The sequence below is a fragment of the Parasteatoda tepidariorum genome, chromosome 1, assembly GCF_043381705.1.
Source record: "Parasteatoda tepidariorum isolate YZ-2023 chromosome 1, CAS_Ptep_4.0, whole genome shotgun sequence".
Lineage (NCBI taxonomy): Eukaryota > Metazoa > Arthropoda > Arachnida > Araneae > Theridiidae > Parasteatoda > Parasteatoda tepidariorum.
In genome coordinates, this window is record NC_092204.1 from 73,030,812 (window position 1) to 73,050,419 (window position 19,608).

At 26.7% G+C, this 19,608-nt stretch overlaps 1 protein-coding gene across 2 annotated transcripts in view; it reads right to left on the reverse strand.

Moving 5' to 3' along the window:
* The window catches only part of LOC107447954 (DNA polymerase theta), a 42,772-nt gene that overhangs the window by 5,061 nt on the left and 18,103 nt on the right, over positions 1 to 19,608 (reverse strand). For both annotated transcript variants that reach the window (XM_043041353.2, XM_016063006.4), the window contains 10 exons: positions 18,455 to 18,779; positions 16,177 to 16,420; positions 12,618 to 14,959; positions 11,381 to 11,500; positions 9,981 to 10,253; positions 7,820 to 7,969; positions 6,263 to 6,444; positions 4,804 to 5,013; positions 3,600 to 3,867; positions 1,423 to 1,607 (listed from right to left, as the gene is read on the reverse strand). In XM_043041353.2, the coding sequence (XP_042897287.1) occupies positions 1,423 to 1,607; positions 3,600 to 3,867; positions 4,804 to 5,013; positions 6,263 to 6,444; positions 7,820 to 7,969; positions 9,981 to 10,253; positions 11,381 to 11,500; positions 12,618 to 14,959; positions 16,177 to 16,420; positions 18,455 to 18,779 (4,299 nt within the window). The remainder of the gene's footprint in view (positions 1 to 1,422; positions 1,608 to 3,599; positions 3,868 to 4,803; positions 5,014 to 6,262; positions 6,445 to 7,819; positions 7,970 to 9,980; positions 10,254 to 11,380; positions 11,501 to 12,617; positions 14,960 to 16,176; positions 16,421 to 18,454; positions 18,780 to 19,608) is intronic.

The window sequence follows — 19,608 nt, forward strand, 5'->3', positions numbered from 1 at the left end:
CTAAGAAATCTTTTGACAGACCTATCAGAGAATATAGAAAAGCTAAGAAGACCAGCTCTCCGAATGCTTAACTAACATAGGGAACTACTGAGTATGAGATGCTATACCAAAAAAAAAACAACTTACAGGAAGAGAAACATACTCAGATTTAGCAGAGCATCATATGTGCTAAAATTTAGTGCATATGAATAAGAAGCAAAGCGACAGGCACAAGATACGTCACCTGAAACAGTTGGTTAGGTAAGCAGCCTCCAGCTAACCGCCATTTTATTATCTCTTTTTTACTCCAAAATTAACAGACAGATATAATGGATAATATGAAAAAAATTCTCAAAGAAATATCTTAATACAGTATTGTTAATAAATAGTACTAAAATGCAGTGACAGACCAACAATAAATAAAAAGAGAAAATACTTTTTCTCTTTTCCAACCCTAGCAGTATTTGGGAGAGCATATTCATTTAAAGACAAAACTTTGCTGATGTGTCCCCAAATATACTCAGGGACTGTACTAGCCCTTAGAAGATCGATTTTAGGTAGTGTATGAAAGCTAGCCTTCTTCCTGAATGTATATTCTTTGAACCTACTTCTCATTAATTTTAGATAACTTTTGCCACAACTGAATTTATAAAATGTTAAAGAAAATGTGTCAAAATGAAAAAAAAATCTAATATATATATATATTGATGAAAACTTGATACAAACATGAACATTGGTGAAATACAGCTTATGTAGATAAAAACCATTTAAATAAAGAACTGAATGGAGTTACATTTTAGAGACAATTAGCTTTTAACTTTATTTATTGACAAAAATAAAGTTTATGCCATGCTATATTTCTTGTCTACAACATTTCAAAAGATGAAATTTATAAGCCCTTAACTGAGAGTGTCATAATGTTTGCATTTTTGGCATTTTAATTTATTATTAAGAGAAAGGATTTTAAATGTTGCTTGACAACTGTTTGTTGCAAAATGCAATTTTAACTTCATCCACTGAGTCCCTCATACACTAAGGTCTGCAAAATTTAAAGACTTGGGCGAAAAAAAAAAAATTTATATTGCAAAGTTAAATAAAAATTTATGATCTTTTTCCGAGAAATCTCAATTTTATCAAAAATGTCACATTGAATCAACCTTCTTCCATTAAGCTTTTCAAATGTTCAAAAGTGTTTCTTATATTCAAAAGTTTGTAAGAGCTAATAAATATATACATAAAATGATCATACAAAGGAAAAACTTACAAAAATTATATATCTAAATAAATTACTGAGAGCTATGAAATGACGCAGTCCATTAACAAAACTCTATATGATTTCAGTCCTTAGTTTATATTATTTTCAAAATTAAAACACATCTACTATAAAATCTATAAACAGAAGAATGTGGTAACTTTAAAATATATAATAAAATTATGCAATACTTTTTTTGCCTGCTCCCTTATTTCTTTTGTAACAGATTTCAACGGTACATCTTTCCAAACAGATGCTATTTTTTTAAAAACATCATCTCCTGAATTGAGGGAAGTTAATAGCTGCTTATCACCCGACAAATGAGCTAATATTCGGAGTTCCAACTGAGAATAATCTGCAGCTAACAAAACACTTCCTACATAAAATAGAAAAATTTTAACAAATTTGCAACTTAGTAAGGAATTGCAAAAAAAAAAAAAAAATTGTATAGAGAGATAAATTAACTCATAATATACATTATTATCATTTCAAATACCCAGTTTTTAACTATTCTACAATGCAAATAAATATTCTGTAAATAAACTCCTGATCATATTTTTATACATTCCTTTTTTTAAGATCTAAATATATTCACATCAAACGGGATATTCTAATAATATGTTCGTTATGAATTAGTCTGTTTATATATTCCTGGTACAAAAAAGGATTATATTTATTTATGAAAAATTTATCATAGTTATTTATGGAAGTTATAGGTAGATATGATATGGTAAAAAGTTACTATAAAGGAAAAAATTAGTTATAGTTAGAATAACTATAATTTGTGGAGATAATTGACTAAAAGAAAAAAAGTTTTGCAAAGATTAAAGCTCTGTATAGGGGATTATAGATTAATTTTGTGTTACTTATTTATGGAAAACTACAAAATTAAATAAGCTCAAAAATTTTTACAGCAAATAAAAGCAGCACAGAAAGAAGTTTATTGAGTCATATTCAATTCTGAGCAGAGTGGAAAAGCATTTATATATAAGCAATATTTTGCTCTAAGAGCTACTGTTAAAAATATGCCTACAGTAACAAAAAAATTAAATACCCTGAAGAGTGAATTAAATACAAAACAGTGAGAAACTTAGCAACAGAGAAACAAAGAAAAAACAATGTTAAATTAAATATGATGAAATATTTTTCCCTTTTTATAATAATAAAGGCAAATGAAAGTTTTTTGAAAACAGAGAAAAATTATTTCTTTTTTAAAAGAACAACTTTTACTAGAAATATAAACTTTGAATAAGATGATTTGAAATTTAGTTTAATGCATCATAGCTATGTTTATATTTAAGAACAAGTTATTATACATGCACTTTGTAATTTTTATACTTTCAACTATTGAGAAACAGCAGTATTATTGAATAGTGTAAAATTAGACAGTATCACCAAGAATAAAATTAACTTTACATAAAAAAAAATTAAGAGTATTCTTGAAATGCTAAAGCATGTCTTTTTATTTATTTTATTTTTTCATTTGCTTTTAGCTTGAACTTTGACTACGCCACATAAATAAAACAGCAAGACAAAAGCTATATAGATAGCAAAAATTTAGTACAATAAAAATATACATATAAATATGTAAAAAAAGAAAGCATTTTATATTTTTTAACATAATAGTGAACACATTTAAAGTAGACCCTTGAATTATGAGCGTGGTAATTTAGCAATGTGAAAGTCTTGTCATAAAATCAAAAGTTAAACTGGATAGTAATTATCGATTTTAAAATTTTTCTTAAGTTTATCAGATGCACAAGTCTAGTATAATCTATTAATAAAGTAAATATAATGATAGTTTGAGTAAAAATGCAAGATGTTTTGAAATTTCAGAACAATAAGAATATTGTATGAATGTGAACTATGTAAACTTAGAAACAAGTAAATGCAAGAAAAATTAATTTTTCTTGTCTATGTTTTATAACTGCTTTTTGTTTTGTTTTGTTACAAAGACTTCATCCTCTGTGTGTTGCCCTGACAAGTAGTGATGCACTTAGGGTGCTTGAAACATGCCAAGTTATCAACCACCATTCCCTTTCAATTATGAAAAAGAAGTTTCTTTTCTAAAGTGTGTTTTTTGAACTTTTCCTTAATTAATTTTCTTAATAATTCCTTTATTAATTTCTTTTATAAAAGTTGCTAGTTAAAAAATTTTCATCAACTATCGTGACAGTTCGTTTTACACAATTTCATGATGTGTAATCGAATTTCAAACAACATTTTTCTAACACTGACGAAATATTTCCACTTTAATCATTAATTATTTTTATGAACTTAAAGATAAATTCAAATGAACTGGATTTTAAGTTTTGTTTTAGATAATATCCATAAATTAATATAAGCATAGGTAAACTAATGATTTGACCTTTTGTAGGAATAAAGAGGTTTCTTAAGCTCACACCAAACTGAGAAATATCTTCTTCGCTGCAATGGATATCGTCATCGGTATTTTCTTTATTATCAGAAACTACATTGACATTATTTTCAATGTTGAAATCTTTTGGAATGAACTGCAAATTGGGGTTATGCATGTGCACTCTTCCAGTTAATGTGTAAATGTAACAGTTGCTGTATAATCGATTCATTTGAAAACATGAATCAAATTTATTTTTTCTCAACAAAGGCATTAACACCTAAAAATAAAATTAAAAAATTTATTCTAAACATGTAAAAAAATTAAGACAACATAGAATAAATTAAATATGTATTTAAAGACACATTTAATTTATTTGTTTTAAAATAAACAATAGGTAACATAGAAATTATGTACCACAGTACATAGATAGACAGGATAGTAAAATAAATTATTGGTTACACAAACATCACTAAAATATGGTATAGCACTCAAATTTGTAATTTCATTTGACCATAAGACAAATAAATACATTTAATTAAAAAATTTCTAAGGCTCATACTTGACCCTTTTCACATATTTTACTTTCAAATTTTAAAAGATACATTAATCAGTTAAAGAAAGCAGAATAATTTATAAAACATACACATAGTTGCAAAAAAGTTTTAAGCCTGGACAAATAGCTGTTTTTCGACAAAATTTTCATTGGAAATACAAATTTTGGCAGGATGAAATAAAGATTTATTATAGCTTTTAATTTTCAAAATATAACAATTTGTCATTTTAAAAAAACTAAGTTTATTTTTTTGGTCTGGGATAAAATCATTAAATAAAGCCATTTTAATAAATAAAAATTTATATTTAGGTATTAACTAAGAAAATGTTCAAATGACACAAAACCAACAGTAATATTTATTTCTCAAGAAACAAATAATTATAAAAGACCTTTCAACTGAAGTTATTATCATTAAAATATTATATTTAAATTGAAGTTGATCAAAAAATGTGGATACATACACATAAAACATTACACTTAAAGAAAAAATAAATAATAAAGAATTGAAAAATTTTAATTTCTAATCTTAAAGAAAATAAACAACAATAATCTGTAATTTATAACAAATAATGATAAAAGTAATTTTATAAACAGGCATGATTAATATATGATCTAATAAATATATAAGTATACACAGACATGGATAAAAACCAATATTACTTTTGTTGTGGCAAAAGAGAGTCTTCTCCAATCAAGAATTGCTTTTGGAAGAGGATGTAAATGCATTATTTTTTCCAAACATTCTTTGTTGGTTTTGAGCTCAGGTGGAAGCTTCCTACTACGAGCAGTGGAACCAATACCTAAATGTCTTTGAATTTTAGGGCTGTCAGGTGCTAGATCAATGTTTAGTTTTAGTTCCTTAAATAAAATCTACAAAAAATAAAAAAATAAACATATATACATGTACAATTTAGAAAAGGTACTCAACCACAATATACATTGGAATTATGCTATTCCTCAACTGTAATTTTATTGTATAATAGTGATGTGATGCTGCTTACAGCAGCCCAATCTGTCGTGGCAGGTGATCATCTTCTGCCAAGAGGCGCAATAGAGATGTTATAATTTTACCCAATCTGTAAAAACCTGTGTGGGTTTTTTCATGATTGCATTTTATTATTACCCAATTCGCTCTAGATATTAAGTTTATAATAGAATAAAATATAAATTACATAGATTAAAATACAGCAGCTTTTAATTGGTGAAATGCTTGTTCTGATGGATTCCTTGTTGTTGGAATACTAGAGCTTATTCTAGAAGTTCTCTTTCCCTACATATAAGATAGGATATAATAACACAGTTGGAAAAGTAATGAAATGCAACATTGCAGAAGTAAATTTTATGTGTTAAAAATTTACTTTAAAAATTGCTGTATTTTATTTGAATTAAAATAAAAAATTTATTTTTTCACTTAAATATTCAAGTAGTTTTTCATAATTCTAAAACAGAATAGGTAAATCCTACAAAAGATAATTGGAGTGTCATTATTAGTGGTTTATCCTTAATCAAATTAATGGTATTTATTAAAGCAGCAAGGCTTACAATTTATTTTGGAAAAAAAAACCTAATTAAACCCATAAGAAAAACCCAGGTTTCTTTTTACAACCCTGGGAGCTACATGCTGTTGTACAGTCCATAAGAATGGCAGCTTTATCTTCATTATCCATTGTTACTTACTCTAATCCCTACTGTTGAAACTGTCAACAAGAAACTTGCTAATTTTCAGGCATGCATAGAGCATGGTAGCACAACATATTTAACTGCATCAGAGCTAAACTCATATAAATTCAACTAATTGGATGACTAACTCTAGTACACTCAATCTCTTACAATAGATGTCATCAGGAGATTAATTAAAAATCACATTCAAATTTTTTAATGACAATGAGCAAAATACAATTTGATCACAACACAAACTTCTACTCAAAAGGCACAGAACTGCACTGCGACAATATACATTACAATACACAACTATAAATTTATATATATATATAAATTGCAAAAAAAAAAAAAAAAAATTCTAAATAATAAAAGAAAACANTATATATATATATATCTTCTAGCAAGTAAAATTATTCTCACATTAGCAAAAACTAGAAAAAGAAATAACGAAACAAACCCTAGATATATCCCTTGAAGATGATATATTAAATCGTCTCCCAGCTATCTGATAGGATTTGTCCAAAACATCTTTTTGTTTTTTCTGTAAGTCTTGCAAATATGCAGCTGCAAGGTCATAATCAAACCCTAATCCATTTTGCTCCATTTTAGCCAAAGATAACGCAGATGGCATTTCTATGTCTGCAAGAAGAAATTAAATGTATACTAAAAAAGCACTTTTATAAACCTTTTTTTTTGGTTTTAGATGGTTGATGTAGGTTGTAGATACTTAAAGGAGTATATATTCCACATATTCCATAAAGAATAGTATATATTCTTTTATTTAAAATTACCAACAAGATTTTGTATATCTTTCAATGAAGTTTATACTTCTATTACATTTAAACTTTTTTCTAATAAGAATCACCAAAAACATTAATTAGCAGATTTCTTTAAAACAGCCTTAATATTAATAAGGTCATAATTTTAAGTAATTTTTAGATAATAAAATAGTTTCTAAAATATTCTGCAATTTTTAATTCCATGGAAATATGAAAATAAAAAACAATTACGTCATTAAATTCCTAATGGTATAAAATATTTAGATACTCAACCAAATATGTAAAAATTCTGAAATTTCTGACATATACCAACAATTTTACAAAATAAAAAAATTCCTCATGCATGTGTTTTGCTGCAACAATATAAGAAAACAATTTTAAAAAAAAGGGATCCTTTAAAGATCCTTCCAATTTGGAGATTCTTGAAGAAGTCAGCTTTTATGAAAGATTCTTTTTCTTACCAATTGAGAAAGTTGATGCTTTTATTTGTTACTTATGTTTTGAGAAAATACAATTATCTCCTTTTTTAATCTATTTTTGTTAACAGTAACAGTTTTTATTTTTAAATTATATAAGACATTTAAAAACTAATTCAAGTAAGAAACTAAATATTTTAGATTTTTTTTTTATTACACAACTTGATCACATGTGTGTACTTTTTACGTATAGAGAAAGTAGCACATAGAAAGCAAGGGAAGAAGGGGGAAAAAAAGAATTTTTTCAAGTTCTCTATAATTAACAGTACAGAAAATAGGAAATAAATTTTTTTTAATGTAAATATAAAAAATGCATCTTATTTTGCTCGAAATTTAAAGTGTAAGCAAGAAATGTTTAACTAGCTTCACATAATTTTTCATTGCTTAGAAATGTGAAAATGATTAAGTTAAGAAACATATTTATGTTCTCTAAAATTTTAAGACAAACAAAAGTTTGATACATTATCTGCACGTGCAAAAGTTTTAATTTAATTATTATTCTATGAAATATTCTATTATTATTCTATGAATTATTTCATAAAAATTAAACTTTTAAAAAATAAGAATAAATGAAAAACTTCAAAATTTTCATCAATAACTTTTAACGAGAACTATATAATATGTATCAATATAACATGAACTCATACTCATTACAAACCATAATAAATAAAAAAAAATGTTACACAGAAATAAAAACACAAACATTAAAATCAATATTCAAATAAAATATTTCAGAAACAAAATACTTATTGTAATTACTTTTAAAACAGTTGTACAACTTTTGATTTTGAAGGTCTTTCATAATCTTGACCATCAAATGATATAAAATATTGGCTTCAGTAGAAGATCTTTGTTTTCCAGATACAGAACTCCAATAATTTGATCCCAAATTAATTTTATTGTCCTGATCTGAAAATAAATTAAAATAGGCACAAAATAAATCATTTAATATAAGACATTGCTGAAAATAGCAAATCAAACTTAAGAAACTTTACATACGTCCAAAGATTATATACCTAGATATATTTTACTACCAAAGGACAGAAATCAATTATTCTAAAGTTATCAAGATAATGTGCATGTTATCTAGGATAAACAATAGATCCAAAAATTTGACTCATTAATGAACTTATCTACGAAATCTGCACATTACACAGTAGGTACTCATTACACTGCATTTTACCTACTAGGCACATGTTAAAGGCAAAATAAGAACAATATCAGCAACGTATTTGTACTCTTAAATTAACATAATTTATTCTTTGATATTTAAATGAAGTGGATAAAACCAGGCAATAAACAAATTAGTTAATAGAATAAATCATCAATCAGTTAAAAACTATAATACAAATAATTAAATGGCTTAAAATATGAAACTAAGGAAATTAATGTTTATGTTTTCATAAATATCTAAATGATAGAGTTAGTTTTATCAAAAACTCAACAAATTAGTTAATAATATGAGCGAAAAAAATTTTGAGCTTTAATGATACAAAAGCCAGTAATATGTACATTATCCAGGTAAAATTAAAAGACTATTAATTCTACTCTTGATATCTGTTAAAGTTATCTTAGTTAGCTTGATGATTAGTTAGATAATGTGTGCATTAACAGCTTTTGAGCTTTAGTTGTAATATAAATATATATAATTTAATATGGTTATATTTTTTACCTAATTGTTATTCTTTACTTAGGGAAAAAAATGATTGTATAAAAATACAGTGGAGCCCCGATTTTAAGTTTTTTGTTGTACTAGGGTTAAAAAACGCACAAAGCAGGATAAAAAAACATATATGTATATTTTTCAAAGAATTACATTATTGAGATGAACTACTAGAAAAAATAAGTAACTTTACATGTTTTTTGCTTTAGAATTAAACTTCATCAATATTCCTTGCTAAAGTTTGCAAATTTGCTTTATGGTTTGCATTTGCAAATGCTTCAGAGATTTTGTTCTTTTAAACTCTTGAACAGTGGAAGGTATATCCTACGATATTTTTTGCTAATCTTCATTGTTTTCATTGCTATCATTTGGGGCAAGTATTAAATAAGATATTGAAAAGATGAACAAGTAATGGAATGTGTGCTGCAGTAAGAAGCAATAAACTCCAGAAAGCTTTTTGAAACACATTTGTAATTCATTTTAGTCGACACTGTCCAATGCTGCTGAAATCAAATTCAGAGCTTCCAGAACACTTATTTTTCATTTCGAAGCATCTTGCTGGCCACCAGAATCAAGAAAAAGAAATGATTGCCTAACCAGTTGTTTAGTGTAACGATCTTTAAATGATTGGATAATTCCAAGGCTGAAGCTTGCTGAAAAAAATTACACTGGCAAATTTTACAATTTTAAATTGTAAAATCAGGGCACACAATAAGATTTAATAAAAAAATTTATTACAAGAATTGAAAGTAATTTAAAGTGATAAAATCAAAAATCAGAGGCAAAATAACATGACACACTTGATCAAACAGTTTCACAAACTAAGTGTGATGCAAAAAAATAAAGAAAGAAAGAAAAGGAAAGATTACTGTAGCACCTCATGGTAAAACTTAAAAGTAAACTGTCTGAGGGCATTTTAACACACCATATCTATTACTACACAATTTAAATATAAATGTTTCGATGTTATTATTACATACAAATAAACACTATAATGAAATTTTTGTTTTGTAGTCTTATATAAAATTTAATTATCTTGTAAATTTCATGTGTGTAGGTATTTTTTGTTCTAACAGTCTCTTGAAAATTGTACTATATCGTACTTATCATTATGTGCGAAAAATTTTGGAACTATGTAACTCTTTATTAAAGTTTAAAAAAATGTTGCAGACAAAGATAGAATAACATTTTAAAATACATTTATCTAACACTAATATGCACATAATAATTTTAATTTTAACTTAATGTTTTACTTACTTTGCATATAATAAGTTGAATTGGGCAGATATCTATGAGTTAAATCTTCCAAAGACACAAAACCTAGTGATGGATCAAGCAACCATGCAGCTATAGATGGATCAAGATACGAAATATCCTTGCTAAGATTTAAGCAAATATTGCACCCTTGCCATAATATTTTGTAATAATTAATTAAGTTATAAATAATCAAAGTTCCATTTTTCAGTTGACTGTGAAAAAACTGTTGTAGAACTTTAATTTTATCCTTTACCTCCATGAAAGAGGAACTTTCTACAAGAAAAACGGAAAATAAATCTTTTATTTACACATTTCAATTATGATTTGTCCACACCAATTTTTTGAATATCACGAGTTAATTTTTTGACATACAAACATAGAAGTTGGATTGCACCATATAATTTAGGCATGATATATATACATACACACATGCCTTAATTATGTTCTCTCTCTCTCACTCTATACATATATATATATATATAAGTTAAAAATATAGAGAAAACATGGCAAATAATAAAGATTAATAAAAGTAGAAGAAAGAATTTTTTTTAAAAATAAAATATTTAAAAAAAATATTTAATAAAAAAATATACATCAAAAATGCAGAAAACAAAAAATTAAAAGATATAATTTCTTTATCAGCTCAGACGATTATATCCGCAAAAACGAGTACTACTTTTGGTTATATATTTATATATTTGCCACCTTCTTACTATATATTTTCTAAAATTATTTAAAATTTTTTTCTTCTTTCTTATCATTAATCTTTGTTATTTTCCTTGTTTTCTCTATACTTTAAACTTATTTCATGAGCATATATAATGGTGGCAATCACGTGAGCAGAAAAAACAGACGGCAAAAGATTTTAAAAAGAGCAAATTAATTTTATTTAATCATTATGTGATGATGGCCGAGAGAGAGTTTGTCAAAATCATCGTGCGGCTCTATAATAGGAAAATCTTGCAAAGAAAATCCATAAAATGTCTCGTTTTAGGGAATAAGGAAAATGACAGTAATTGTAATTGGTTTCTTAAATAGGTGGCACGATTCCCACAAAGAGCAAAGGAGAAAATGTCTTAATTTTAATTAATGCATACTTGAACCAAAAATAGATTAAAGGACAGGATGTGAAAAAGTGTGAGAAAGCGTTTCGTTTTGAATAATAAATTAAAAAAAGGATTTACAGAAAAGGAATAACATAAAAAGATTATCCAAAGCTTTTGAAAAATATANAAATTTTGCCAATCTATTTAGAATCACCCTGTATATATATATATATATATATCACAATAAAAACTGTACAGTTCAAAATAACATGTGAAAAAAGATACTTTTTAAAGGTACACCACACACGTTTATAACATGCACCATATTTTCAATAGTTTCTATGTTAGACTTACCAAGGTCATTTGAAATTCTAATGTAAAAAGATGGACCACCACAACATATAGAAATCCCTCTAACAATTATATCTGGATTTATGATACAGCAATTCTTTTCAGTATGTGTATTTCTGTCACCTAACAGAAAATTAGTTAAAATTAATAGTTCTGCAGAATTATAATAAAACAAGGCAATTTAAAGTTAAATAAATAATAATTTCATTAATAATTATAAAGCTTCATTAATTACAACGTACAAAAAAGTATAAACAAATTTAAAACTAAATATTTTGGTGGTTAAAAATCCAAATCCATAGAAAAAAATGTATGTTTATTCTAGAAAGTAAGTTTTTGTGTGTGATTTCTTAACTTAAAATATTGTTTGCCCTTATTAATTAGCATGTTTGAGGTCACTCCCTCGAGCCATTAAGATCGAGTTCTAGAACATGAAGATCTGATCATTAGATCAAAAATTATTCAGGGTGGTCCTTTTCTTTCGGCACACTGTACATTGACAGTCCAACAAGCCATTAAGCTTTATAAACAATTCATAATTAAAGAGAAAAAAAATAGAAATAAAAAAATAGAAATAAAATAAAACAAAATAATGAGAAAATATAAAGAAAAATAATTAATTTTACATATCATTTTCCTTTATTATTTTCCTCTAAACTTTAGAAAGATGGAAGAATATCACGCCAGTAATATAAAACTTTAACCTGCAGTAATGCCCAGCCAACACTTGCAAACAAGTATAAAAATTAACATTATCAGGTAAAGAAAAATTTATAAAATTCTACCCAAATAACATCACAGCAACGATAAAATGTTGAATAATGAAGTAAGAAAATGACGCACCTAGTCCGAATCGGTATGCAAATATTACCCAGTTCTCACTAATGAATTTTCTGAAACATTTCATTTTAATGTGTAAAATAGGTTTGTGAGAGTTGTTTTGAATAATGAATAGAAAACAAAGCTTGGGTTAAGGCCTCAATTTTGAAACTAAATGCATGATGGTGGTAATGTGGCCTATTTTACTTTCCAGACCTGCAGGTACCCATTAATCTGAGTCGACTTATCTATTAGACCTCGAACCCTAGTCCATCGCAATGCCAACTCAGTACCTTAACCATTGTGGCACAATGAGTTAATGAATGACTAAAAATTATATTTAATTTCATTACTTCAGTTAAAAATAACTAAATAATTTGTAAAAAAAAATTTGATGAATCAGAAATAAAAATTGCAATACCTGACAGATTAGGAGGTCCTATAACGTTTCGTTTCTCTTCTAGTTTTTCACATGCAACTGAAAGAGCAAAGTTCGGAACTTCAGCTAATTTTTTCAAAAACGGGATTATTTCTGAATCCGAAATATCTACGGTTTCAAAAGATGGTAGGTCGTTTATTTTGTTGAATAATTTCGAAATATTGCCAATGTTTGTTGCAAGTGATGAACTATTAACTTTCTTGTTTTTGCTAAACTCCTCAGTGCAACAATTTATTTGAGCTGTAGAAGCAGTACTTTTGTAGAAAAATGTATTTTCACGTTTTTTATCGTCTGGAGTGTGAGACACACAATTTAAAGCAGAGCTATCAAATAGGTCATTATCAACCGAATCCAGAATAAATGAAGAAATTTGGTCTACATTCTTATTTACTGGATCATCATCTTTATTGGAATCATTTTCTATCAAAACTGGAATAGTTTCATGTTTTATTTCAGAAAATGATTCAGAAGATCCCCAAGATGTCCAAAATTTAGAATGATTTTCTAGTTTCAAAGAATTATCTTCCTTTTTGTTACAACATAACTGATCGACTGTTTTGGAATGTTCAAGCTTATTTATAGCAACATTACTAATGTCCTTTTTATTTTCTTCAATAGCACTGTGTTTAGGATGAAGTGGAACAGGAGAACTAGATGCACTAATTTTTGGCTTTTTTAAGGGATCAGAAGATGGTGTTCTAGTACTAGCACTTAATCTTTTTGAAAGAGCAGAAAGAGGTAAAGAAGGATGTTCAGGTGCACATTTTTGAGAAATATTAATACATCCTGTGTAGACATCGGATGTTTTCTTAGATTCATTTTCATCAAATGAAAATGATTTGCACACATTTTCTAAGCAATCCTCATCAAATAAATCAGTACTAGTTTCAGAAGTTGACTTTTTATCATTAGGAACAATATCAATTGTTACGGTTTTATTTTCTACATTGAAGCATTTAGCAACAAAGCTATCATCCGATTCAAAAATATCTCCACTAGTTTCATTCACAGTCAATTCTTTATCAGAATGGAGTTGAGAATTGCAAGAATTATTTATTTTGCATTGGTTGACTTTTGTTCTATTTGATACATTCTCTAAGTGTTGATTTCGATTATGGCATACATCAGATATTCTCGACACGCTTAGAGTATTACTATCACGTTCTGCATCCTGTTTTGGAGTACTATGAGTTTGTACATTTGTCATTATTTTTGACGTAATAGTTTTATTTTTTAAATCACAAATATTTTTGTTATTCTCATGATTTTCTTCTTCTATACTAAGTGAATAGTTTAAAGGCTGCTTGAAAGAGTTTTGAAAATTAAAGGAAAAGCTTTCAGCCATACAATCCATTCCTAAATCATTAATAAAGCTATCTCCAATGTTTTGTTTATTTTTCACAAAAGACAGTTTTCTAGAATTCTTTAGAGATGTTTTTTCTAAAGTAATATTATTAACTTTTACAGAACTATCTATAAAATCATCTTCAAAATCAGCAACACCAGATAAATTTTTTTCAATAGCTTTTGTTTTATCATCACAAATAGAAGTTTGGGCAAAGTAAATATCACCAATTTCACATGTTTGAGACAGAAGAAACTCACTAAAAGAAATATTTTTAACTGCATCTTCTGTTTCGAGATTTAATGAATCGAACACATTTTCAATTTCTGTTTGATTTTTACAATGGGTTTTAAAGTCAGTAATATTCCTATCCAGATTTGGTTTAAATGTTCCTTCAGTTGTGATATTAGTCTTTAAATTCAATTCATTTTGACTCACATATGTTTCATTCAATTCATGCAGGAGAAATGATAAACTTTTTCTAGAATCATCACTTTCCCGAAGAGGTATAGTTTCATTTTTAACAGAAGAAAGTTTTTCTGGAACTGGTGATACAATCTGAAGTCGAGAATCATTTACACAAACACTCTCATCATTTAAGCTATTACATTTAATTGAAGATTTAGAATTATCTAATATTTCTGATGTCTTTAATAAATCTACAGCTTCAGTAATTTTATTATCATTGATAGGATTTGCAGAGGTTATTTCTTTGTAATGAGTGTTTTCTGAGACAATGATTTCATCACTAGATGAGTTACTTATAGAACTTTCACTTTGCTTGATTAGATGATTATTCAAGTTACCCCAAGATATTTTATCAATTCCTAACTCCTGCTTAATAAAGTGTCGAGCTTCTTGAATGATTAAATGAGCAGCTTCTTTTTCACAAACTCCTTCTTTTCCAGTAATTCTAATTCGTTTAGTTTCATAACGTTCTAAAGCTTCTTGAGCAAGATCTCCATCTAATTGTTTAGCACTAAAAAAGTTATGATAATTATTAATTATTTCTAAGTAAATTAAATATAAACACCAATTACTAATAATATAAAAATTAAATAAGTCCATGAATGATTTAAAAATCAAATGAATAATTTCAAAATCAAAAGTTAATTAAATTAAAAAAGTTTTGTTAAAAATAAAATTCTAAAGGAAATTTTGTGGAAAAACAACTATAGCTCATTCACCAGGAGTTGGCACTTGGCTTCGCCTTCATCACGTGGTATCCGACGATACTATCTCGCAATTTTTGGGAGAAGGATGTGAATAATTCTGAACAAGGTTGCTATTTGGCAATCGTATGACAAAAATATTTATTTCGCAATCTTTATTTGCATTTTATTTCAAAAAATTTATGATATTTCATTCTTTCGAGTGAATAATTTGTCCTTTTTGAGATATTTTGTTAGAAAAACAGCATTTTTTAAATTTAAAATATATTTAATTGGCTAGAGTTACAAAAGGTATAATAGCAGATGAAAATTTGAAGTAAGTGACTGAAAAAGAATTCTCTGCTTGCCTTTGGTGCGCATTAAGGGCTGTCTCAATTTCAAGAGCGGAGATGTTTCTCCTTTTACTCATGCGCTGAAATAAACTCTGCATCCAAAGGGGGTGGAGCCAAGTGCCAATTCCTGGTGAACGAACTATAGTTCCATATTGTTGTAATATATAAGTGACAAAACTTTATTAGTATTAAAACTTCACAATTAATTAACTTTCTTTTTGATTTTTTAGAACTAACAAAAATCACTTTATTTATTGTATTCTGAGCAGAAGAGTAGAAGTTAAAAATGCAATAAACTAAATAATTTTTGACTCATTGCTTCCATAATAAAAATACTTGAATTGAAAATAATATTCGAAAATGATTTATATAGCAATAAAACACTTTTTTTAAAAAACTGTTTTAATCATTTTAAAATTATTGGATAGGTATCGGAAGAAATATTTAAAAATGTCATACTTTTTTGCATTAAAAATATTTTGTTAGTTTTTATTAGTTAGCCATCAGAGGAAACATTTTAAAAAATCACACTTATCTTATTTTGAGCACTTGCAAGTTATCTTCAAAACAAATTAAATAAACAAAATGTAATTTACTACATTAAATAATTAGCATTATAAAATATCAAAAAATGCACAGTAAAATAATAAATATTTTAGAATAATTTGTTACAAATTTAAATTAATATTAACCTTTCAAAGGAACCCATGTTACACAAAAGTAGAGTTATGTCTTCTTGAGAGGCACTAGCTAATGATGCTACTGTTTCATATCCAGCATTATACAATGCTCTGGCTCTCTGGGCATTCAAAGTTGACAGTCTCACTAAATCACATAACTCTTGTTGTATACCAAAATGCACTCGACGTTGGAAGTGCGAAAAAAGTAGCTCCAAATTGTGCCACTTCAATCGACTGCAAAATATTGTAAGCATTCCTAAAATAGGAAATTTATGTAAGTAGAATTAAAAATATATGTAAGTAGAATTAAAAATTTAGAAGTTTCAATACATGTTTTTATTAGGTGTCATTACAAAATTCTAATAACTGAATACATGCTTATAGTTTTAACTTTGCTAAGTGAAAGATAAAAAGGAATTAAGACCATTTCGAGAATAAGTAAACCATAAAGTTTCCATAATAACAATTTAGGGTCTTAGCAATTTAAAACGAATAATAATTAAAATCAGTAATTTAAATCACAATTTTTTTTAGAAGAAATTATTGGTTAGTATCAAAAAGCACACAAACAATAGTTAATTTATAATGCTTCTAAAGAGATATTTAAATGAAAATAAAACTTTTTTATAATATTTACATATTGTATATTTTTTCATTTTTGTTATTTTCCTTTGTACAAACCAGGAAAGGGAAGTTTTTTTGGCGATTAAAGAAAACCATGGAAAAAAGCCACTCTTGAGAAATAGATTTATTTTAATCCAAGTTAAAGAAATGGAAAAAAACCTTTTTCAAAAAGAAATATTAAACTTAAAACATTTTTTAAAAAAATAGATTATGACTGCAACCCAGCTTAAATAATAGTACTAATTTCCAAGCTATTTAATATATTATTTTTAAATGTGTGAAATCTAAAAAACATCAATTGTAAAGAAAAATTTATTTAAGAAATTTCCCAAGAAATTAAAACAACAGAAGTCATTTATGTAAATGAGTACAGTAAAACCTTATTTTATAATTCTATAAATAACTATTATAACATCATAATAAAATTTTATTAACTCTACAAATTTAAAAATTACATAGTAAACATATTATTCACTACTTACATACAAATCACATATTAAATACAGAATTACAAATGGCACATTAATTTGTAAAATCAAATGCTATCAAATATAAATATTTAAACTTACTCCTAAATAACATGATTTATAGATTTTAAAATTCTTTATAAAACTTAAATAAATATTAAGAATATCTTTTAGTGAAAAAATCTCTTTAATGAGTTGATGAGAAAAATTTTTAACCTTCTGGTATATTAAATTTAATTTGTTTAAGTTTAAGGTATTCTTGTAATATCTGTTGCTAAATAATTATAATGGTCACTTTTAATTTCTTCTATTTCATCCTGTTTCTTTCATTTTGTTCAGTTTTTTCCAGTATTCTGGAAGAAATAGGTTCCTTTTGGATAAAATATACTCTACAACATGTGAAGCAAAAGTAAGTGATAAAATAGGCATTTGTCTGGCATTAGAGTAATTTTTTATATCTTGCATTAGCTGCAAGAATACAGTTGTTGAAAAAAATGCTTTTTAAACATAAAAATATCATATTTTAGTCAATACCTACTACTTTATGTCGATAATGGTGGTTACCATTCAACTTACTAAGAAATGATATAGTATGTCACATTGTAGATTCATATATTATGTCACACCAATTTCAAATACTATTAACTTAACAATGATATGATATTATAATTAATATATTGTAATTATTTATGCAATTTTTAATTGAACAGGTGCATGGGGGGGGACATAAACACATTGAAACAATTTCTTACCTTCCTGCCATAAGTTGAGTCAATTATCAGTTTCATAATTACATGAATTTTAATATAAGAAGTAATTTTATTAGATAATTTAATAGATAATCTTAAATTAGATAATTGTAAATTCCTAATAAAAAATTAGATATTTTTAAATTGCATATTACAATTATAAATTAGATTATCCTAAATTCACAACAAATTGCACATAAATAAGTATAGTTTTTGACACCTTATAATTTTCTGTCAGAATATATCCTTTAACTATTTATACTCCATTGCTAAATTAACTGATTGCAACATAATATTAATAAATGAATCTCTATATTTAGTTGATGAGCAGTATAAAAAAAAATGATTGCTGCCACAAGATAAAAATGAATTCTGTAAATTAAACCCGAATTTGTATGTCGGGACATAATTATGATACAAGTCTAGCATTGATTATAAATATCCACATACCTGCAAAAGTGGAAGTGGACTGCTGCAAAGACTGTAGGATACCACGAGAGCAATCATATTTTTCTGAAACTACAGACAAAGGCAATTCTTGAATGAGATCATTTAGTGCTAATGCTGCATAAAACCTTTGATGAATAGCAACTTTTTGTGCAGTTTTAGGAGAATTTCTGTTAATCCTGCCTTGAACGCCTAACCCTATGAAGGATTCTTGAACACCAACTAATTCACCAACTCTTTTGTATTCCTCGGGAAGCTCCTCCCAAATAGACAAGAAATGCATCCAATTGAAGGATCCCATCTGATCACTGAGGTACGGAGGAGTCACCTTCATTTGTAAAATAAAAACAAAGAGAACAATTTTTTAGAGTATATATACATATATATATTTGTAAATATTATATTATAACATAAACATGTAACAGTAATCTAAATTCACACAGGCCAAAAAAAATTAAAAAATCATGAAATTTTTTCAAACAGTATACACAGAGATCTTCCTAAGAATAAAAAAGGCAGGGCATTTTTACAAAAAGTGCACATTTATTGGGATCAAAGAGTAGGCAAGGTGGGCCGCCCTTAAGAAAAATGCTTAGGGAGAACACTAGTATACATGCAACAGACTATTTTTAAAAAAGGGCAAACGGCTAACTAACAAATTTAAATAGCACCATTTGCATATTATAAAGGTATATTTTATAGGACAGTTTTGCTAGATACTAGATTTAATTTCATTCAGAATAGAAAATATTCATAGTTTCGAGTAACTTTAGTTTCGAGTAACTTTACTTATAAAGCACTAAACAGTCACAATAGTTTGAATCAATACATACAAAACAGTATGAGTTTTATATCAATATTTAATTAAATTTGTAATCAAGCTCAAATCTTCCTTAATTGATTAATTTTAAAGGAGAGTTTCAATAATTTTGAACCAAAAACATAGCGTGCATGCTGCTTAACATTTTTATAAGAAAAGTAATTTAGTGGATGATCCCTTAATTCACCCTTTAAAATTTCTATGATATAACTGTACTGTTGGTTGGAAACACTATCTTTTTTTTACAAAATCAGAAGAAAGCAAGCGTTGCATTATTGTTATACAGTGAAAGCTCCAGGAATGACCACCTCTGTGCAGCAACCACTTCAATTTACGA